Source organism: Eleutherodactylus coqui, chromosome 12 (assembly GCF_035609145.1).
Source record: "Eleutherodactylus coqui strain aEleCoq1 chromosome 12, aEleCoq1.hap1, whole genome shotgun sequence".
Taxonomy (NCBI): domain Eukaryota; kingdom Metazoa; phylum Chordata; class Amphibia; order Anura; family Eleutherodactylidae; genus Eleutherodactylus; species Eleutherodactylus coqui.
This window is the reverse complement of record NC_089848.1, coordinates 43,425,562-43,448,971: the sequence shown is the minus strand read 5'-3', so window position 1 is coordinate 43,448,971 and position 23,410 is coordinate 43,425,562. Positions and strand designations below refer to the sequence as shown.

The 23,410-nt window shown below is 44.0% G+C and overlaps 1 protein-coding gene across 1 annotated transcript; it reads right to left on the bottom strand.

Moving 5' to 3' along the window:
• Positions 1–13,430: 13,430 nt before the first annotated feature.
• RPL14 (ribosomal protein L14) lies at positions 13,431–22,995 on the bottom strand. The gene is made up of 6 exons (XM_066585639.1): positions 22,900–22,995; positions 20,327–20,428; positions 20,156–20,250; positions 16,800–16,899; positions 14,382–14,435; positions 13,431–13,634 (listed from the first exon to the last, which is right to left on the bottom strand). The coding sequence occupies exons 1-6, from the start codon at positions 22,900–22,902 to the stop codon at positions 13,476–13,478; spliced, it is 513 nt and encodes a 170-aa protein (XP_066441736.1). The 5' UTR covers positions 22,903–22,995; the 3' UTR covers positions 13,431–13,475.
• Positions 22,996–23,410: the final 415 nt, after the last annotated feature.

The window sequence follows — 23,410 nt, the reverse complement described above, 5'->3', positions numbered from 1 at the left end:
ACAGCTTGTTGTGCTCAATGCAGTCGAATGCTTTGCTGTAGTCTATGAAGCGCATGTACCCGTCCTTCTGGTATTCTCATGTCTTCTCCATGATCCACCTCAGGTTTTCAATTTGATCTTTGGTTCCACGTCCTATGTGAAATCTGTCTTGGACATCAAGGAGCTCCCTCTCAACAAATGAGTTCATGCGTTTTCGAATCAGGGTATATACGACTACCCATATAAATAGTGTCTATAGGATTGCTCACAACCCCAACCTGCATCTACAGGGTTTGCTGCCCAGATGTTTCCGACTCCTTGAATTTGCAACACATCTCCACCTTTCCTACCTAAAAAACTCCCCATCCTGCTTCCCTCCGGTAGTCTTGGTGCTGTTTGGGGTAGTCATAGTACAATGGCTTGCAGTTCACATATAAATTTATATAGCGCTGACACATTATCCTAAACTTAACAACATGTATAATAACCCCAGGAACAGTAGTACATAGTGTCACATAGTGTCCCCAAAGTGTCCGTAATAGTAGTTCCATATTCTGTAGGTGGTAGATTACCATGGTGATACCCTGGGGCACTTTCCTCTGGTGCCTTCCTCATAATCTGGCTCTGATTGCCCTGAAACACCTAAGGATGGGCTCACACGGCTGTATATGTAAAACCCTGTGAGAGTCATGCAGGGTTCCACTGCTGTGGAGCCAATCTATCGCCACGTATGGCAGTGATTTTGTACTATGTATGACAGCATATATCGCACACCGTCTGTGCAGTCTTTCTGTTGTTTTTTTTTTTTGTTTCAATTTCCTGCTCTGTCATTTTGCAATGGCGTGTATCAACATTGCCCATACGCAATGTAACTGAATATGGACTGCGTTGATTCCGCGTCCATACGGAACAATGAGCTCTCTCGCATGTGATAGGTGGCAAAATAGAATATGCTGGAGTTTTGGTTTTTTTTGGCGCTCTCGTAATACACAATGCATACATGCAAATGTGAGTGAAACAGTGTGAGTCAATGTATTTGATTGCACACATGTACATCGCACGTCATACGGAGTAAACTTACGCTCTTGTGCGCCTGGACCTAATCTGAGAAAAGGTCTGGGGACAGTGACATGTAGACAATAGTGGCAGAACACACAACTACCTTTGGGACCTGAGACCGAATGGCCCAATTTGTGGAGCCTTTTTGCCCCGAACCACCAACCAACGCTGTCCAGAGCTGTCAGTGTACAGTGTGCAGATAACACGGGGAAGGAGTTGGATGGTGCATTTGGCACTCTTGCCTATGTCAACGTGATAGTGTTTGTAATCACATTTGTACAGTTGGCCAGTGGTTCGAGGGGTAGTGGTTCAGCGGGTGGCGAGGGCGACTATAGGTGAACTATTACTGAGCAGGAGCCACGGGGGGCCCTATTCTGAGTTTTCTTATGGGATGACTTGAGATCCATGAACGCCCCTGTTCTGAGGACATTACAATTATGAACATTTTAGTTGAAAACACAAATAATTTCTTGGTATTCTAAACTTTACAACAGCTGCAAATGGGAGAGTTTGTCCTGTGCTTGTATTATGTCATTTTGGACAGGCATCTTATCGCAGAATGTTAGGACTCCATAGATCATGTCAGCGATGGGCTGGATTTATAGCAGTCGTTGCTGGCAGGAATAGAGCTACATTCTTACAAGTTATTACTGGAATAAAAATGTACAAGAGATAACGTGTTTACAAAGTTATCACATGAGGGTATGTTCACACGGCAGATTTTGGCGCAGTGGATTCCACGGAAATTCCGAATTCATTTGAATTGGAATACAGATTTTTCCGCCATGGGACCAAAATCTATGTTGCAGGGAAAAAAGAAAATGTCTTTTTTTAACACGGATCTGTGCGGAATCTGCAACCAAAATTCAATACAACGGCCTACCCCCCTCTCCCTATAGTTTACACATAGTTATTGGAGAGTCCAGTCCTGCTGGTAAAAGTTCAATATGAAAAATGGTACTGTATTAATATAACAGAGTCGGTCTGGGACTCTCTGCAGTGACATTGTGATTTTTTTCCCCTAGTAGTACATTTATTTCCTGAAGTAGGTTTTCTGAGATTTTTTTGAAAGAGGGCAGATAGGAGCGTAAAAGAAAGAATAAAACATCAATTACCTTTTAAAAGTCCCCGTGGCTCTAGCGCCACCACTGCAGTCTGGTCCCAGAAGCTCCTACAGCGGTTGCATGCTGTTCACCCTTCACCTAACTTCTGCAGCTGATCACAGGCCTCAGCAGCCATATGGGCATGAATGGCAGGACAGAACTTTTAAAAGTTGAGTGATGCTTTTTTTCCTGTCTTTTATCCACTTATCTACCCCTGTGAAAAAAATATCATAAAACCTTTGAAGCAACTGTAGTTCTGCCATCTAAAACAATGAAGGCTCACATGGGCGTATATTTGCACACATATTGGTGCAATTACATCTTGAGCATGCAATACGCAGAGATAAGAACCTATTGATTTCAATGCAGGAAAAAGAACTCATTAGACTAATTAGCCATTTCAATCCGTACATATTTTTTCGCCGTGAGCAAATGCACATGCGCATGGAAAAAAAAGGTAAAATACACAACGCATGCGCAAGGAAGCAACATTCGTCCCACAAATACACTATGCTCATGCCCACACAAATACGCATACGCTCAGGTGAATCCAGCCTAAATTACATATCTATGTTCCTAAGTACGCAGGGTGATTTAAAAAAATGGTGCAAAAGTAAGGCTGAATTAACACACAGCAGCCAGAATGACGTCAAAAGATAGACAAAGAAGAGTGAAAAAAAAAGGGGAGGTGGAGCAACCTCCAGGAAGAGGCGAGTCGGTTAATTTGTTGGGCACAAAAAACTTATTTATGTCCACATAGATACATGCACATCTACATATATATATATATATACACACACATATCTACACACACGTGTCTTTTCTCTTCCAAAGGCGGTTCAAGGGTACCTCTTAACAGGTGTATCCAACCCATTGATCATCTCAGCCCAAAGGCAAGACGAGTGTGAGGTATATTTGGAAGTGGAAAAAAAATGTGTATAGACACGACCTTTTATCATAAAGAGGCACAAAACATCAAGTAGTATGTTCAGCTTCACAGTTTTATTAAACCAGCATGAATAGACGCGTTTCGGGGCTTTTGGAGCCCCCTTCGTCAGTATTTGCTCGGAACATACTGTTCTCCTCTTCCAAATCTCTGTTCTGAGCAGGAAGCTTTCTTGCTTAGCTTGTTTGGATTAATGTTTTTGGCAGCTAAGGGTTTCTGTGGCTGACCCCTGGTGACCTTCACCCAAGATGACATATCAAACCATCTCTTTTCTCTCCTGCGCAGCCCCAACAGCCACAACACCCAGTCTTTTTTTCCACTACCAAATGAAAAGATAGAAGTCTTCTTAGTTTTTAATAGAGATGAGCGAGCGTACTCGGCCACGCCCCTTTTTCGCCCGAGTACTGCGATTTTCGAGTACTTCCGTACTCGGGCGAAAAGATTCGGGGGCGCCGTGGGTGAATAGGGGGGAGGGCGAGAGAGAGAGGGCTCCCCCCTGTTCCCCGCTGAAGTTTTCTCCTACACCACAGCTCGAAAGAGTAAATTTTTCTTCTGTCTGCTATTCCCAATGCTCAATCCTCAACCCACATCTCACAGTTATATGTTGAAATTGGGAGGACGGTGGCTGTGATTAACCTTCATTTGATGGTGACTAAAACATCCTTGCACTTCCATATTGGGTCTATGCTCACCATAGCCATAGGCTAAAATATACTGAAGACATGTTCTGTTTCCAATTAACATTCACAAATTGAATAGTTCTCTAGTCTAATGACAATGCTTGCTTTGTAATAGCTAGGACAGAGAGACCACCCATATTGATGATATATCTTTATAAGCAGCAGCCTGCTAATCCATAGTGTAATGCTTGGATGAGAACCACTAACACACCCATACATACAAACTATTTGTATAAAAGTGATAAATCTGGATGTTTGCTGTATAATTACTCCTTTGACATAAAATACAGAAACAAGTAAGGGCTTGAAACAAATAGCAAAACAGAACTGAAATGGAACCAAAAGGAAAACTGACAATTATGCACCGGTTATTTCATTTTCTCGACCCATAAGTGAAAGGGATCCTCCCACCTAGGGACAGGAAACCTCGATAACAAGGAACTCCTCTCGCACCCCAGTGGATTACTAATACTGGGGATGAACTTTAGTTAGCTTTTACAATGTGAATACCAACACCAACATGCAGAATAGAAAGTAAAGGCACATTTACATGGAAAGATAATCTTTCAAACAACTGAAAGATTGAAAGATTTTGTGATCTATTTGCATAAAGTGTTAATGGCCATTAAGTGCCATTAACACTTTATCATCTTCATTTGAATGTAAAAGGGCATCCAGGAGCTGCATTGTGGTGCTCACGACTGCTGGCAGATTACAATGTTATCTGCCCCCTCCTGTAGAGATAACAGTGTGTAGTCTATTGAGAGATACTTTATCTATTACTAACTGAATGATGGATTTTAGGTTCACATTAAAATCATCCTTTAAATGAAAAGTGCACGATGCCCGTGTTTACATGTAACATTATCGCTAATTTTCGGTCGTTTGAACAAATTTTGAGCTATAATCGTTACGTCTAAATGGGCCTTTAACTCTTTTTTTGCTAGATAGAAAGGGTGGGAAAAAGGTGTGCTGGCATGGGTTCGCGAAAATCAGATTTTCGATTCGTAATTATCATCTTCCACCCACAAGTACATCAGGATATATATGCCACAGAAGTGATTAGATTGGGACAACAGCCTGAAGCACCTTACACCCAAAGGAAAGTTCAGCCCCAACCTGTAATGTTTAAAGAAGGGGTAAGAATAAAGCAGACCGTAACCATGCAGATTTGTACAATAGCAGCCTCTCTGATCTTTCAAAGGAGACCCCACCTGAATTGTTGGAGAGGTACAGCTGGAAACGGTTTTGACTGAGGTGATCATAAACGGTACGTGCCTTTTGTTGACTGCAAGGATGTATGGTTCAGCAACTTAATTAACTCACTTTATGCTTATTTTAATGTTATTACAAATAAATGAGAATATTCTTTAATTGAAATGGACTTGTGCAATGGTGAGGCCCAGGCATCATTATGTTCTAGCTCGTGAGGACCCAGTAGAAAAAGACTGAGAGGCACTGCCATAGGCAGAAGCATTAGTAACTATCATAAAATTGGATTGTTCAACAATAGATCTTCCAATAGACTCAGACTGGTGCAGAGGGAGAGAGGATGCTGGCCACGAGGGCTTACAATCTACAAGAGGTAGGAGAAGGAGACAACAGGTGAGGGTAGAAGCTGCTCATATGGCATGTAGTAGCAGGAGGGTTATTCTAGGCTGTAGGCTTTTTATTTAAAGAGGTAGGTTTTCAGGCTGGTTTTGAAATTTTCAAAAGCAGAAGCCCAAGAAGTGGACATGACCCTAGTAGAATGGGAGCTTATACCAAAGTGGAGGGTTGCTCATCCATGGATGTATAGGTTAAATCTATGGCCTGTCTAGTTCCACAGGCTATGGTGGTTTTGTAGGTTTTATTGCTCTTGTTTCTTCTACCAGAGAGAACAAAATCGATTTTCTGCTTTCCTCTAATCCCCGGACATCCGAAGATATTTGAGAACACATCTCCTGATATCTAAAAGATAGAATTCTACCTCTTTGACTGTTTTAGGCTTTTCACAAAATAAGGCTGCCTGCAGATTCCCCACAGAATTTCCGCCCGTACACGCCTGCATAGGATTGCATTACCATACGCAATCCTATGCAGACGGCCCCGGTTTGTCTGCGCGAAATCCCGCAGAGCGGGAGCGGGTGAGTTCCGCGCTACTCTTTGCAGGCGCTCAGGTTGGGTCCAGCTGCGAGAATTCTCGCACCCGGATCCGGCCCGGCCGTCTGCAGGCGGCCTGAGGAAGAACTATTTTCTGGAACTGATGAAACTTACTAACCACCTTTAGTAAAACAACATGGTCTGGCCTAAGGATGATTCTATCATCAAGAACTTGCATAAACGAGGGTTTAGATGAAAAAGCCTGCAATTCACTTACTCTACGTGAGGTGATAGCTATCAAGAATGCCGTCTTTTTTAACGTAAGACTTCTAATGGAGGCCTCTGAAAGAGGCTTAAATGGGGATTTAGTTAATCTATTCAACACTATATTGAGGTCCCAGGACGCAATAAGAGCTCTGGATCCTTGCAACATTCTCGAGGTAGCCTTAAAGAACCTAACTATCTAGGGATCTGCAGCTAATTTAAAGGGTTGTCTGAGTTTTATAATTACTGTAAATTCACCTTCCCATGCTCTAACATAACAAATAAGTATATATTCACCTCATTGCCTATTGCCCCTGTGTCCCGTGGCGCTGCTCCGAGTCTCCCGAGCACCGGCATGGGGCACAGCAGGTGCAGGGAGAGTTGAGTATATGCGTATTAGTTATGTTAGAGCATGGCGAGCTGGATTTACAGCAATTCTACAACTCGGAAAACCCCTTTAAGATTGAGCAATGCACTTAAAGTGCTACTTGTACTTTTGTAGGCCTTCTTGTAAGAAATCCAGTCTTTTAAAAATGTCTGCTTTCAATAGAAGAGTAGCTCGGCACTCCAGAAAGGAACTGAATTTCTTCCAGATTTTGAATATATATACCGTATATACTCGAGTATAAGCCGACCCAAGTATAAGCCAAGTCACAAAAAACTGGGAAAACTTATTGACTCGAGTATAAACATAGCTATACACACACTATACATACAGATACATACCATATACACACAAACTGTGCAGTGTAGTATACAGACATATATAAACACACATATAAACAGACATTAATACACACATACAGACATATATACAGCCATATTCCCCCCATATCGACAGACTACTTACATACAGCAGGATGAATCTTCCCTCCTTCGGGCACAGTAGGAGCTCCGGGGCTGCAGAGCCGCTCACCATTATCTTCTCGGGCCCGGCAAACTGTCTGGCGGGGAGGAGAGGAGGACCAGCAGCAGCGCTCACCGTGGGATGGGGACTCCCGGCAGCAGAAGGAGGAGGAGACCTCCCACTACTACGCGGCTGTGTGGCAGAAGAAGGAGCCAGTGCTGTGACTGGATCGAGCGCCAGCCAATCACAGTGATGTAACTGAATGGCTGTGATTGGTTTATCGAGCGCCGGCTGTGATTGGCCGGCACTCGATCCAATTACAGCGCTGACGACAGGGGAATTGAACGAGCCAGGGAGATGACAGTGGGGAGAAGAATGAAGTAGCTTGCCGCACTGCCGGGGAGAGCGACTCTGGCTGAGAGGTGAGTATTGTGTTTTTGTTTTTTTTAAACACCTCACTCGACTATAAGCCGAGGGGGGGGGTTAAGCACATTTTTTGTGCTGAAAAACTCGGCTTATACTCGAGTATATATGGTATATAGCCGATGTTATCAGCTTTCTACTCCTTAAGAGTGTAGTGATTACTGGACATACAGTGGATATAAAAAGTCTACACACCCTGTTAAGATGCCATGTTTTGTCATGTTAAAAAGTCCAACAAAGATTAATCATTTCAGATTTCAACCTTAAATGTGCCCCTTTATTTGTACAATTCAATTGAAAAACTAACTAAAATCTTGTAGGGTAACCCCCCCCCCCCCTTCCCTAAAATTATGTGGTTGCATAAATATGCACAGCCTAAAACTAATACTTTGTTGATGTACCCATTAACTTTCTGACAGCATTCAGTCTTTTAGGGTCGGTGTGTATCGGCATGGCATATCTTGTCTTGGTAATCTTTGCCGACTCTTTCTTGCAAAAGCGCTCCAAATCTGTCAGATTGCGAGGCCATCTTGTGTGTAGCGCCCTCTTCAGGTCAACCCACAGATCTTCAATGGGATCCAGGTCTGGGTTCTGGCTGGGCCATTCCAAAACTTTGATTTTCTTCTGGTGATTTGGAGGTATGCTTTGGCTTGTTGTCGTGCTGAAAGGTAAGATTCAGCTTTTTAGGAGAGGTCTAAAGGCTTTGAGCCAAAGTGGACTGATGTTTTGAACTGTTCATAATTCCCTCCAACTTGACTAAAGCCCCAATTCCAGCAGCAGAAAAACAGCCCCAAAGCATAATGCTGCCTCCACCATCTTCACTGTGGGTAACATAGTATGTTAGGCTGAAGGGAGACAATGTCCATCCAGTTCAGCCTGTTTCTACCCAACCTTGTTGATCCAGAGGAAGACAAAAAACCCCAACAAAAAACAATGAGGCAGAAGCCAATATGGCCCACTGGGGGAAAAAAAATTCCTTCCCGACTCCATAATAGCAGTCAGAATAATCCCTGGATCAACGTTTTGAAAGTTCCTACCTGACTCCGAGATCAGGATCAACAACCCGCTGGTTATTTAATGTCTATATCCTGTAATGTCATAGCGCTCTAGAAAGATATATAGTCCCCACTTAAACTCCTCTATCGATTTTGCCATCACCTTGTCCTCAGGCAGAGAGTTTCACAGTCTCACTGCTCTTACAGTAAAGAATCCCCTTCAGTGTTGGTGATGAAACCTGCTTTTCTCTAGACGTAGCAGATGCCCTCTTGTTACTGCCGCAGTCCTGGGTATAAACAGATCATGGGGGAGATCCTTGTATTGTCCCCCAATGTATTTATATATAGTTATTTGATCGCCCCTTAGCCGTCTTTTTTCCAGAGTGAATAATCCCAGTTTTGATATCCTCTCTGGGTATTCCAGTCCCTTCATTCCATTTATTAATTTAGTTGCCCTTCTTTGAACCCCCTCAAGCACTGAAACATCTTTCCTGATCCCGGGTGACCAGAACTGTACACAGTATTCCATGTGAGGCCTGACTAGTGCCTTATATAGTGGGAGGATAATGTTCTCGTCCCTCACCCCTATACTTGTTTTAATGCACCCCAAGACTTTATTAGCTTTTGCAGCAGCTAACTGGCATTGGTTACTCCAGTTAAATCTACAATCCACTAGTACCCCAGGTCTTTTCCCATATCACTTTTCCCTAGCAGTACCCCATTTAGTGGGTATTGGTGACATCTGTTTCTCCTGCCCATGTGCATAACCTTACATTTATCCACATTGAACTTCATTTGCCATTTTCCTACCCAAGCCCCCAGCTTATCTAGGTCCGTTTGTAGCCGTACCTTGTCCTCCGTTGTATTGATTATCTTGTATAATTTTGTATCATCTACAAATATTAATATTTTACTGTGCAGCCCCTCTATCAGGCCGTTGATAAATATATTGAACAGAATGGGGCCTAATACTGAACCCTGTGGCACCCCACTAGCCCCAGGGTTCAGTATTAGGCCCCATTCTGTTCCATATATTTATCAATATTGCGGTCTTTTGGTGACGCACAGTGTTGGCTTTGTACCAAACATACCCTTTGGAATTATGGCCAATAAGTTCCACCTTGGTCTCATCAGACCATAACACGTTCTCCCACATACTTTTGATGTAGGTTTTAGCAAAACATAGCCGGGCTTGGATGTTTTTGTTTGTTAGACGAGGCTTCCATCTTGCTCCCCCCACCGCACAGCTGAGACATATGAAGAATACAGGAGATGGTTGTCACATGACTAAACAACCAGTACCTACCAGAAATACTGCAGCTCCTTAATGTTGCTGTAGGCCTCTTGGAAGACTCCTGGACCAATTCTCTTCTGTTTTTTACAGCAATTTTTTTCAGTGATGTCCACTTCTTGGTAATGTCATGGTTGTGCCCAATGTAATCTACTTCTTGCTGACCATTTTTTTCAACAATCAGATCCTTGATGTGCTGTAAGCTCTTTACCGACCAACTAATAAGAGGTCAGGAAAATCCTCCTAGAAGAGCTGAACGTTATATGGAGGAAACCAGAATCCCTGTAAATAACGATATCGGAGTGCTGAGTACTATCTAACAGGAGTTTAACTGTGATTGGATAGTTCTGAACACAACCACATCCCCAAATACAAGAGGGTGTGAACACTTATGCAACCACATTGTTTTAGTTTTGTGATTTTTATTTTTCCACCCTAAGGCCTCATGTCCACAGGTGGTTTTACAACGCATATTACGCATGCAATGCATGGTGGCATTATACGCAGTGCAATGGCATCATCAAGGTACTTTCATTGGAGCGTGCAGATACACACAAGAAATAGATAACAGCATGCTTTATTTCTCAGTGTGCTGTGCAGTTAAGCCTATATACTTTTGTATGGGGCAGCGCATGCAACACTGTCAATATGCAATACATTGCATAAGGGTGGCGATTCATACACAACCCTGCTATGAAACAGAGTGGGGATTAAAAAAAAAAAAAAGAAGTCACACTGCACATGACCACTTTGTAGAAGGAAGGCTACAAAACAACCTACTATAAACTTTATGAGGGGCTACCTGCTACAGTCGGTCTAATTCCTCTGTTCCTTAGCGGTCTCAGATCTGCAGAATGAGCAGTGTTCATGCCTCTATTAATTGCTCTTTACATAGTAAATCTCTGGCCATCACTAGCGGTGGTGAAAAATAACTCCTTTTATTACACGCTGGAGCAGTTTCATAAGCAGAATATCCAAAATAATAAGTCATCCGTGTCTTACACTCCAGAAAACGAGTGATCAGCCAAGATGCAAGCTCTGTGAACACAGTGCACACACAACAGTCCATCACACTGCAGTTGAGTAGTTGCATAGTATACTGCAGACCTCCCAGATCCAGAGGAACAGTCCCGCTATTCAGGTGCGCTCCAATACTGTGGCTGTAAGTCCTACACAGCCTCTAAAACCAGCGCTGCGCAGGGAGATACCAAATAGATTGCACCCGGTTACGTCCTAGCAAGAGCTCTCACGGTGGATAGTACCATGCTTCAGCTCTGCGGCAGCATCCCAGGAACACCACTTCCAGGAAGCAATGTTGGAAGGCCGCTGGTGAACAGAGTCTGAATCACGGTTTCACAAGCTCCAGTCCTCCCGACCCCTCAACAGGCCAGGATTTAATGATTATCATATTGCACAGGTGCTATAATTATTCAGTGCCTCAAACATTGGAACAGATATTCTCTCTGTAGAAGATCCTCAAATCCTCAAAGCTGTCAAGACTGAGTTTGGAAAACACTGGTCTAAATGTAGCAGTTTCAAAGCATACCAGTTTTCCACAATCTTTCTAAAATACACCAGGTTCCTCTTACGCCATCATTCTCTGCAGTTTTGCTTTAAGTTCTGATTTTCAGGTGGGCTTTCCCATTTTTTCTGCTGTCTTGCAATCCACTTTTAAACAGAGGGCATGTGGCAAGCCTATCATTCAGCCAGTAGTTCACTGTCCTGTACTTCTTTTTCTCACTTCCTATACTGCATTTGCAATGTCTCTGGTAGCAGGGAGGCAGTATCTGGATGTCCACCCCACTGCTTTCCCAAGACAATTGTAGGAGATGGGCATTTAGATGGATAGTAACACCAATATAATATGAAGAAACACACTACTAGGCCAGTCTCACACAGACGGGTCAAATTCTGCATGCGGGAGCCTGCAGTGGAGTCTGTCCCATCTCCATCTGTCAACCGTGCGTACCTTTGAAGCACAACAGCGCCACTAGACTTCACACAGGAACTTTGACCTGGCCTGACGGGTCACTCAATGTATCAAACTCAAAATTTATAATTTTACAGTGGTGGTGAGGCTGTAGCAAATCTAATGACCCAAAATCATCCACCAAAGGTCATGCAATGGGGTCAAAGTGTGGTGCAAAAAAAAGCTTGTAGGCTTTTTTTTATATTAGATATTGTTCTACATGGACAGGATAGCTTCTTGCAGTTGCCAATGAGACTGAGGCACTGACATCTTCTGAACAGCTAACAGGAAGGGTTCATCAATTCATGCCTCTTGCACCTAATTTTGACCCTCCCATCAGTGTGGTCTAACAGATATCTGGGTTCATGTGGCCAGGTATTTTTTTTTTTTGTTTTACTGCTTCGCTATCCAAATTGTGCTTTTTTTGTCTGTTGCAGTGTTGCTTTTCCATTTCTCTAAGGCCTGGCTCACATGACCGTATTATAATTGCGTATTACATGGGCTCTGTACGCCCGTGTGATATGCAGTAACGTGCGGGCAATAAATTACACTGCCTTACAGTTTGGCTCATATTAGTGTGCTGGAATTCCACAATCCGTGAGCGCAAAATAGAATGCAGCATCCTCTGTTTTGCAGCGTATATATGCAAGATAGAGCCTATTGTTCTCTGTTGTCACATAATATGCAATCACATTGCATATGAGCTGCAGGTATATGCATATTAAAAAAAAAAAAAACTGGTGTAATGCACATGACCATGTACACGATCATAAGCAGCACAATTTCACCAACGAGTTCACAGCTGTAAGACGCTGCGGGAGCTCCGCAGTGTTTTACGCTTACGGACGTGTGAGCTGGGGCTAAGACAGCAATACCACTCAAACTAATTGGCTGCTGTTATAGCTCATTTATTGTAAGACTGTGCAGTTGGGCATTCTGACACATTAATTGGAGGTCAGAAACACTAACTTTCTTCCTTAGTTTATAGTCTAGTTGCTCTCCCTAAGTGAGGAGACTCAAATGGCCATGCACACTCCTCTGGGTAATATGCAAATAAGGGAGATGGAATAAATCCTCCACAGTGCCACCTATTGAAAGGCAGGATTCCCTCAAGCCAAAGTCAGACTTTTTATACAAGCCTTGTTACAATTTCCAGTCATTGTTACAAGGCTTGTATAAAAAGTGTGACTTTGGCTTGAAGGAATGCTGCCTTTCAATAGGTGGCACTGTGGAGGATTTTTATTCCATCTCCTTTATTTGACACATTAATTGGACCACCAGCATTGTATGGAGTTGCAATTTGTTTGATTGTGTACAGAATAAACATCCTCCAACCCCCTTTCATCAATAGGTGATTTACATCCCACAGAATCCCCTTTCGTGGATATCTTTCCTGAAATCATACTATCCACATTCTTTAAATGGTCACCGACTTTTCAAAGTACCTTGTGCTCATGTGATAGCCAATCCTTTAACTAGCAAAAGTGCAAATTAGTTGACAAAAAAAAAAATGTGTGTGGAAAAAAAAAAGTTTCTAGAGCGCTGATCAGTGGAGGAAGATTCCATCTGCTACATAATTACCACTCTAGTGGCTGCTGCAGCAAAGTATCAGTACAAGGAGATCATTCTGAAAAATGGTCACCTGTAGTCCATCAGACCTGCTGTTTACTGGATCAGAACAGGTTCTCATGCTGGGATCTCCATCTATACCAGACCGTGTACACCATTCTCTGATGTCAGTCCGGGGCCATTATACACATTTATCCCAAAAAATAAAACAGACAAATGCAAATGGGTCTATAAATCAAGTGTTTATTTTGTCCATTGTAAAAGGGGCTTATGCTTTAGGCTTTGCCACTTTCTTGGTACTCTTTGTAGCCTTTGTGGCCTTTGTAGTCTTTGTGGCCTTTGCAGTCTTTGTACTCTTTGTAGGCTTGGTAACCTGGGTACCCCCCTTTGCAAGTTTCTTCATCTCATGTCGAATAATCTTATTCCTCTATAAAGAGCAAGGTAAAAAAAAAACAAAAGTGAAGATCTGCATTTAGACTGAAAGTCCTACAATAGCTGGCAGATTCCTAACATCAACATGTGTTTGTGCTCTAGTATTACTCCAGATTGTAAACTACTCTGTAGTCCATACTCATTCCCGCCTCCAAGACTTCTCCAGAGCAGCACCAGTCCTCTGGAACACGCTACCCAAAACTAACTGGGCAATCCAAAACTAACAAAGCCTCAGGTGTGCTCTAAAAACACACCTCTTCAGGGAGGCATATCATATTCAAACAAAACAAAACCCCTCTGCACGCTGCCTGATAACATGCTTCCTGACCTACTGACTGCAAGCCCTGCTAGCCATCATAAACCGCTCCTGCAGTCATACCGATTCTGCCATCACACGGCTAAATGTCTGACCATTGTCTATGTGTATAGCGTGTATAGCATCCCTCACTCTCCACCTCTCCATACAGTGCACATCTCCAGCCCCTTTAACTTCTGTATTACCCCATTACCTGTAGTATATAAGCTCGTTGGAGCAGGACCCGCACCCCTACCGCTTCCATCAACTAATTACTACACGTAACCGTGACTCTGCAATTTTTGTACTTTTGTCTTTCTGTATTACCCGTCTTTGTAAGCGCTGTGGAATATGCTGGCGCTATACAAATAAAGATTACTACTACAGACTGGCAACATTACTAATTCTACAGCAGAATAAAATGTACTATTTAAGGGATAAACGTACCATTTTCTTTGCCTTCATGACTTTGTAGCGATCAAAGTCAGTCATCTTTGCCTTCTACAGAAAAGGAAAAAAAAAAGTTTGAAACAAAAAAACTACAAAGAAACTAAGATAAGCCACTAAATTGGATATTACTAGTATCCTCAAGTCATTCAAAGTGTATTTTGAGTTTTAACCCTTTAGTAACCAGCCTACTTGTGTCTTAAGGACCAATTGATTTTCATTGTTACATTGGAAGAGCTATAACTTATTGACCTGAGCTTGTTTTTTGTAGGACGAGTTCTATTTTTTTCTATAGAAAAATGGCACCAATCTGGGGTAAATAATGTGTTGTATAACTTATTTGGGAAGGTGGGGTGGGGGAATATTTCTTATGATGTTCGGATATAGATAGATAATATATATATATATATATATATATATATATATATATATATATATATATATATATATATATATATATATATATATATATATCTATATATATATCTATATATATCTATCTCCCCCGGCGTTCTGTCGCGCTCCGGCAGGATGTCGCTCGCTCCTCGTCCCCGGCGCAGCATTGCTTTCTGAATGCGGGGCTTGAAATCCCCGCTTCCAGAAAGCTAATACACACGCCGGTAGCCATGACAGCATTGAATGGCTGTGATTGGCTGAAGGCGCACGTGTTAGCAATCACACCCATTCAATGATGTCATTGAATAGTGTGATTGGCTGAAGCCACGTGTGTTTTAGCCAATCACAGCCATTCAATGATGTCATGGCTGCCGGCGTGTGTATTAGCTTTCTGGAAGCGGGGATTTCAAGCCCCGCATTCAGAAAGCAATGCTGCGCCGGGGACAAGGAGCGAGCGACATCCTGCCGGAGCGCGACAGAACGCCGAGGGAGGTGAGTAATGATTTTTTTTTTTCTCCACTGTATACCGGCGTATAAGGTGAAAGTTGGGGGGTCGTCTTATACGCCGGTATATATATATATATATATATATATATATATATATATATATATATAAAACCAAAGATATTTTTAATCTGCTTCAGCACGATTAAAGAGTTGTTTTTAAAAAAAATGTATTTCATTTCAATGAAACTTTATTGAACTTTTGACACAAATCTTTAGTTCCTCAAGGGGACTTGAAAATGCAAATGTTTGATCAGTAGGATAGTACACTGCATTACTTTAGTGCATTGTATGTCTAGGATGTCAGCCTATTAGACTGTCGGAGGCAGGATCTGAGCTACAAGGCAGACACAGAGGCCTGTGACAGGCTTCTGGCTGCCATGGGAACCCACTGGTACTTTGTGATTGCACTGTGGAATGCCAATAGGCGACAGTAGGAGCCCCCCTTCCCCTGTAATCTACTTACATGCTGCAGCTGCTATTCTGGCAGACTAACCCCTTACATGCCGTGATCAGAGGTTTCTCTACTCCTGGCAGTTAAAGTAGGAGACTTGCTGTCATCAGGCAGCTAAGCTGCCGTAGGCTATATTCACACGGGCATGGGTTTTGTGCATTGTGAGATGCATAAATATGAACTGCATTCTTTTGAATGGAGTTATTCACATAAGCAACCTATTAGAGGTTAAAAAAAAAAAGGGGGGGGGGCAGCATGTTCTACCTTTAGGTGCGCCCTTGGAATGCCTCATTTGTTTTCTATGGGACCTTAGAAGACTTTGCATGGCCCTTGCATTTGAGTGTGATGTGATGTTCCCCATTGAAGTCAATGGGAAACACTTGCTGTCCTTACTTGTGTGAAATACGTGCTTGAGGATCGTAATTTCACAGAAGCGATGGGAGGTGTTTTTGAATCAATAACGCTTCGCATCAGTGTAAAAGACGCACGTTGGCAAGCATTATAGCGAGCTCCCTGTGTGAATATAGCCTAAGAGATATGTGCAGGTTCAAAGCCCAATAGTAAGGTCAGTAATAAGGCCGTCACTAAGGGGTTAACTTTGAAATAAAAAAAAGTTTAGCATTTTAGTAAACCACGATATAAATTAGTCTATAAACTCACTTTTGAATAATTTGCACAAGCTGAGATCTCTTCCCTTTACTATTTGCTATCAGAGGAGCCGCGAGACCCCAGGCAGTTGGTAGATCACGTCAGCATGTTCAGTTGAATTTTGTCACACGTATGAACGAAATCTTTTGCAATATTTAGCATATATCCCCAACAAGCACACGTCCTCCTGCTGAAGCCAGAATGAATACTACTCGGATAAGCAATGAACAAAGATAAAACAAACCATCATTCTGGAGTCTGCAGAGGACAATGTGCATCCATGCAGTGCGAACGTCATGTACAGCTATAGCCATAGTGCTTCGTGAAGAGGAAGACCTTCCCAGAAACCTGGTAGTTCAGACATTTATACAATAGTAGACGTGGGAGAGTCAATGCCATCTCATTAACAAACATACCCTCTGTCTGGCATCGATCCTCTTGGCCCAGTTGGTTTGAGACCATTTATCATTGACCTTCGCCTTCTCCCAAGCAAGGCGGACATATTTTTGCCGAGCACTAAAAAAAAAAAAAAAAAAAAAAAAAAAAGTTTAGTCATTATAAGAAATTACTATTAGTTTGCCCATTCCAATATTCAGACCAAATATCACTAGTACTGAAGCCATTTAACCCTTTAAAGGGGTTATCTAAAAAAAAAACCCTATTCCCTATCCAAAGGTTAGAGGAGAACTTGCTGATCCATTGGGATCATCACCGATCTCGTGTACAGGGTTCCAAAGCATTGGCTGAATACACGTGCACCAGAGATAGTTGAGCCTTGGAATGTTGAATTGTCTAGGGAGTCTGATCGAGGGAAAGGGCTCATTGATGCTTCACCACAGTAACTGGGGTTGTCAAATACTTGCCAAAACGTCTGCCATAAGCATTTGCCTACTGGGCCATACCAAAGGGGAAAAAGAAAACCGTACTACCCCCCAACAAAATACACATTTAGTACCACTGCTAATACAGCAGAATATGAAACAGTTAAATTGTTAGCGCACAGTAACTCCAACTTTGAGTCAAAGATGCTACTGCATGCCCTCGAAACTACTGCAACATCCTTCTGTGGCCTCCCTTCCAATGCCCTTGGTTCCCTCCAATCAATCCTCAACTCTGCACTTATTCCCATTTCCTTAGGCCTAATGTCCACAGGCAGATCATATTCCGCATGCGGGAGCCCGCAGACGGGCCGATCAGACTGATTCCCTTGACTTCAATGGAAGCTGTCCGTGCGGAAACTGCACTGAAATGGATTTGCTGCCCATCGCCCAGAGAATCCAGTTCAAGGCATCACCGACAAACAAAGCTGTTGGCAAACCCATTCATGTCACCTCCACACATATCTAACCCAATTTCCCAATACTTTAACAGAAGTAATCTCTGGTCCTCCCAGGACCTTTTCTGTTCTCCCCTAATCGGCTCCTCACATAATTGTCTCCAGCAGGTTTCCTATGTGTCACCTATACTTTGGAACTTGTTCCCTCAACCCATCAGACTCCCCACCACCGGGGAAGCTTCAAAAGAACCTGAAAGCCTACAGTAACCCTACAGACCGCACAAGATGAGCACCTTCTATCCCCTCCAACTGTGGACAGCACCCTGGCATTAATGGCGCTTTAAAAATGGAATTAAAATGTAAAGCTGGTACTGCAGCGTTTTTTGTATCACACTCCCTCATTTAGAAAAAAAAAATTTAAAAAAAGTTAAGACTTCAATGTGCGTCGCAAAGAAACAAGCCCTCATATGGCTACGTTAACTGAAGAAAAAAGTTACGGTTCTCGGAATGCAGCAACATAGTTACTTTTTCTCATTAAAAAAACCTAAAACGATGTTTAACTGCTAAAGTACAAAAGTAAAAAAAAAAACACTTGAAAAGCAACAAACTGAAAAAAACAAACTGAAAAAAACTTCTTGGTCCTTAAAGTGAATCTTTGGTCGCAGACCAAAAGGAGGGATAAATTATCTAGTGCCTAGTAAAACAGTATATGCCGCTTCCTGATCAGCCAGCGCTGCTCATGGGAATCTTAAAGTGACCCTCCGCCCCTGACAAAAGATGGCCGCACTGCTTCTCTGACCACCTGATGCACACTAGTAAGCATCAGTAATCTAAGACACTACAAGCTGCTCTGACCGATAATGCTGTCCACATATGCAGCGCTGACCATTCAAAGCAGCGCATAGTGCCTTAAGAGGCAACACACTGCCTTACTATGCATCAGGTAGTCAGAAGCGGTTCAGCCATCTTCGTTTGTCCAGGACCAGAGGGCCGCTTAAAGAATGGCCATCTTGAAAGTAGGAAGAGGGGGTCCTGTGAACAGGCAGACTGATTGCCGAACCAGGAAGAGCAGGGCACCAAATAATAGCTTGCCCCTCCTCCCTAGGCAAACTGTCCTGGTATATGGGGTTCCCTTTAAATACGCAAGAATGTTATCAGCGTCGAAGGCTTCGTTTGGAATCCCAGTTGCCGATTTCCATGAATATCCTAGATGCATGCTGCGCCATTTCGTCCAGGAAAATGCTGGATTGAAACCAAGAGAACCCCACTATATTCGATTTAGTCATAAGAGGGATACTTTCAGCCCGCGGCTTCGGTTTTCCTACTTTTCATAAACAAGTAGGTAACCTGAATCCATAGCATAAGTGTGAATGAGCCCCAAGACATGCAGTATCAAGGAGGGCGCCATGAAACACCACATTGCACAACTGCCTTCGAGACCGCTGCGCATGACATCCAGCTTGGTTTTCATGATCGGTAGGGGAACCAACAGTCACTCATAGAACAGGCCATCAATTCTAGAAGTTAGACATAACCCACAGAAGTTAGCATTTACAAGCAGCAATTTCCATGAAGAATTTTTTTTTTACTGTCTTCACAGCACAATAGGGCAAGTGTTAGTCTGAAGGCAGCCAGGAGCCGGACCCCCAAACACAACACAAACGTTTGCTATAATGCTGGAGTCAGTATTCTGACATGTTTCCCTCTGGATTTTGAGGGGTCAAAAATACAGCCAGATGTCAATCTATAGAGAAATATGAAAAGTTAAAGCTGCTGCAGAGCATGTGGTAAACTATATGGCGCACGTGAAGAATGTGAGGCCTGTTACTGTTAGACGTAATCCACCAGGCGTCTGTCAACTCAAAGCAGGAAAGGCAGGGAAGGAAAGTACATTAACATCCACGGACTCAGGTTCAGATACCCTCCTACTTGTGAACAAGCCTCTCCTGCAGTATGATGTAATGCCATAGCATTACATCATACTGTGCAGCGATCGGACAGGCTTCTATCAAGCCATAGGCACTTATTGATAGAAGGCCCCCGTCTGCCGTGACAACCGCACAGCATCCCGTGATCTTATCGCAGGAGGCAGTACGGGACCCCCGAATGTTGGGTGCCGGCTTTTCTTACACCTGATGCCCCTGCCGCAGCAGTTCAGACAAGCCACGCCGCTCGTCGAAACCATTAACACTTTAAATGCCACCGTCAATTCTGACAGCGACATTTAAAGCGTTAAGAGTATCGCGGCTTATCTGAGCTGCTGCAGCCGGGTGTCAGCTGTAAGAATCAGCCTGCACCTGACGTTGTATGGAGAGGGATCGACCCGCGATCCCCCTCTTCGTATGTAGGGGACTGTGTGCTGTGGGTATGGAGTTTCTCTCCACAGCTTTCTCAAAAACTTTGAAAAGACAGGAAAAGCAGGTATACAAAAGAAAAAACCCACAAACTTAAAAAAAAAACTTTATATTTTAAGTGTGACGGTGTTCATATACAGACCTATGAGGGAACTTGAGGACGAAGTCAGTGAGCTGCATGCATTTGAAAGGCATGGCCTGTCTCCTCACCCCACTGCAGGGACCATCAACAAGAGCCTGTGAGGAGAGAGAAGATTAGACCGTACTGACAGGGTCATATAGGTGGACAAAGCCACAAGCAGTCAACACCTACCCTGTTCTGGTCAATGACATCAACGATTGCCACTAGTTTGCCAGCATGATTACCAAAGGAAACGTAGGCAACACGGCCGATCTGGACATAGCGTTTGAACACCTGGAAAGAGACGAACAGTTATGTGGCGGTATTACACACTGGAGCCTTTAGACCGCCACCACACACTTTACTTGCAGTAGATTTTCGGCACTTGAAGAGTCACAGCAAATCCGCACTTTTGGTGCCGATCCGCAGCAGATTTCACCCCCTGCATTTAAAATCAAGTGAAGGAATGAAATCCAAAGAAAATATTATGGATTTTGACTTTTTTTTTTTTAAAGCTGCGAAAATCTGCAAGTCTGCTACATGTGAACGCACTGGAGGCGGTAGAATATAGGGAAAGACTAATGTGTTACTAAAGTAACGCTGGAAATGAATCGGGACATTGTAAAAGTAACTAAACTTTGTGAAAACTTCTGACAGCAGTTTGGATTGATGGTGATCCAGGGGTTGGGGTTACGATTGATACAAGTCCGAGCCCACACACCGCCTGCTGATCACAGCCCTGAGCTGAGGGAATCTGCCTCTTCGTTTTACTGATGGGGGTCTCGGCACACAGACCAACATCGCTCTGGACTTCTGAGTCACCATGACTGGTGAGATGGTTCCTAGAAGTTTAGTTACCCTTTAAGTGAAGTCTAGAAGTAAACCGTTCCCTCTGAAGAAGCTCGTATGTTACCTCTGTATTTGGTCCATGTTTTGTGGAGCTCAAGTATACCTACGCATCCAGTCACATGGCCGTATTGTACAAGCATGGCTTTTTGGCGTATTTGGCCCTGTATTCCTATTCTTTCCTATTGGGCAAGTATGGATAATGAAATATATGGAGGTAAATACTGACTAGTGCCGAAATACTGATAACACACATACAGCTGAAGTGTCATCTGTAACACGCATTACGGTCTTGTTGTAATACGCTTCTTTGAAACTGGTCCAAGAATGAGTTAAACAGAAGTTCCAGTAATGAACTCCAAGGTTCTGCCAACTCGCTAAAGTCTCAACTTCAGCACTGAATATAAGCCGTTACTTAAAGGGGATGTCCGGGTCTTTTACTACTGACAACCTGTCCTCACATTAACTGGACCCCTGGCCCGCTGTTAGTGCTGTCAGTTACAGTGGTCCACTTTGGTACTGCAGGCACAACTCCCAGTAAATTCACCAAGAGCCGTGAATCAGCCATTTCTGGAGATAGTCGCCCTGTGTACATCCAGCCACCAAGTGAGAAGCTGATAATTAGTCAGTCACTTTCTTTCAGCTCAATGCAAGCAAGAATCCATCTTTAAGCAACGGCAGGAAGGGAGCTCCCACCACGCCGCCTCCGTTTACTGGATGAAAGCAGAGGAGCAACAGTGATTGGATGCATAGCCCCCCCCAGTGGAAAGGCGCCTTGTTTCTTACATGACAGCAGATGATCCCTCACAGTACTTTAAGGGGACGTTCTCACGGGATGGTAAAGCTGCGGAACTTCCGTGACAAAATCTGCAGCGAGATCTCAGAAGACGTGGCCGTTGGCCTGTAGTGAACGCTGCTGGTCAGCTGATGCGAAGGTGCCATCACCTGACCAGCGGTACTCCCCAAAGTCAGCACCACGTGGAAACGCTGCGGAATTTCCATCCTATGGAAACATACACTTAAAAGGGTTTTCTAAGCAGCGCCGGCTGGAATACCGCAGGGGTCGGAGTGGAAGCTGCTGCTGCTCCAACCCTGTGCGGTGGCCGTAATCGCAGCTCTCAGCAACAGGAGCCGCGGTTGTAATTACAGGCTGGGGTCCCATTGCGCCTGCAGTTACAAGCTCTGGCCACTACACAAGGGACGGAGCAGCGGCTTCCACTCCGATGTACCCCAGCACTGAACACCCCTTTCAACGTTTAACCTCCGTTTCAGCTTTGAGTCTCTGTATTCGATTTTTGTTTTGATGCAAAACGCTGTAAACATCACCTTTTACTAAAAACAGAATGGAAGCAACCGGGAGGTTTTCGGTTTCTGTAGGGGCCTCTCACACGGGCGTGATTAGCTGCGTGCAGCAACTACACAATAACGTGCGCAGCTGCTGCGTGCCGCTATCCGCATACGCTACCACAGCGTGTAAATCGCACCACAATGGGGCTCGCCGCTTTTTTTTGCATTCCCATTTGTCGAGCGCGCTGCAAAAGACAAAGTCTATAGGAGATCGTTACTGCAGGCGCAAACACTGCCCGCCTGATACACAGCGCCGTACGTCTGCGAGAGGCCAAAGCCACTGAAACCAACGAGGGCAGGACGGAGAGCGGTGTGAATGACCCCCACTGCTGGCACTGAGTGCCCCAGAAGTAGTCGGAGGCCTCCTGCAGTCATGTGCTGGAGCAGCCGGCAGGGACAGGCCGCAAGCCCGCGCTGTGACAGGAGCTGACAGGCCGGCCGGGTGCTGTGGTAGGCCCAGCTCTTCCTCACACCACTCTCCCGTCGTCACTGTCCCGCCCGGCGCTGGATACCCGCCGGCACACCACTATAGTACAGGCCGCGGCCGCAGAGCCCCGCCGCACACTACTCACCATGATGGCGTCGGTGAGCAGAAAGGAAGGAGCTCGGCAGCGCTTTCCGGATAACCCAGGAAGCCGAACCAATGAACGAAGAGGAAAAATGATGACGTCACGTATCCCAGCAACAACTGGGCAGAATAGAAAGGCAGCGTGAACGGAAGGAGGTTAATCTCTTCTGTGATTCGCTGAGGCCAGACCACGTGTCCACGAGGAGAGCATGCATGTTTATAGGGGATTAACTCTTGTTTTATTCTACCAGGAATTCTGAGGCATTTGGTCTCCGCTATCATGGCCGACGCGGCACTGCTGAGAAATTAATTGGCGGCCATTTATGTCTTACTGTTAGCCATTAAAAAGTCTCATATATGCAAGGCTACTTGGGTTCACTTGCTAAGAACAATCACATTTAACACCTTAAGGACGCAGCCTTTTAATTTTTTTTTTATTTTCCTTCCTTGCTTTTAAAAAAATCATAACTCTAAGGCCCCCTGTCCACAGACGAGCCGGCAGACGGATCTCCGCA

Bases quoted from the DNA above. Each gene is read 5' to 3' on its own strand.
- RPL14 (XM_066585639.1), bottom strand. The intron at 16,900-20,155 runs GTCTGTATATGA...TTTTTTTTTTAG, and splicing joins GTCCTCAAGTTCCCTCATAG to TGCTCGGCAAAAATATGTCC. The intron at 13,635-14,381 runs GTACGTTTATCC...TGCTCTTTATAG, and splicing joins TCATGAAGGCAAAGAAAATG to AGGAATAAGATTATTCGACA.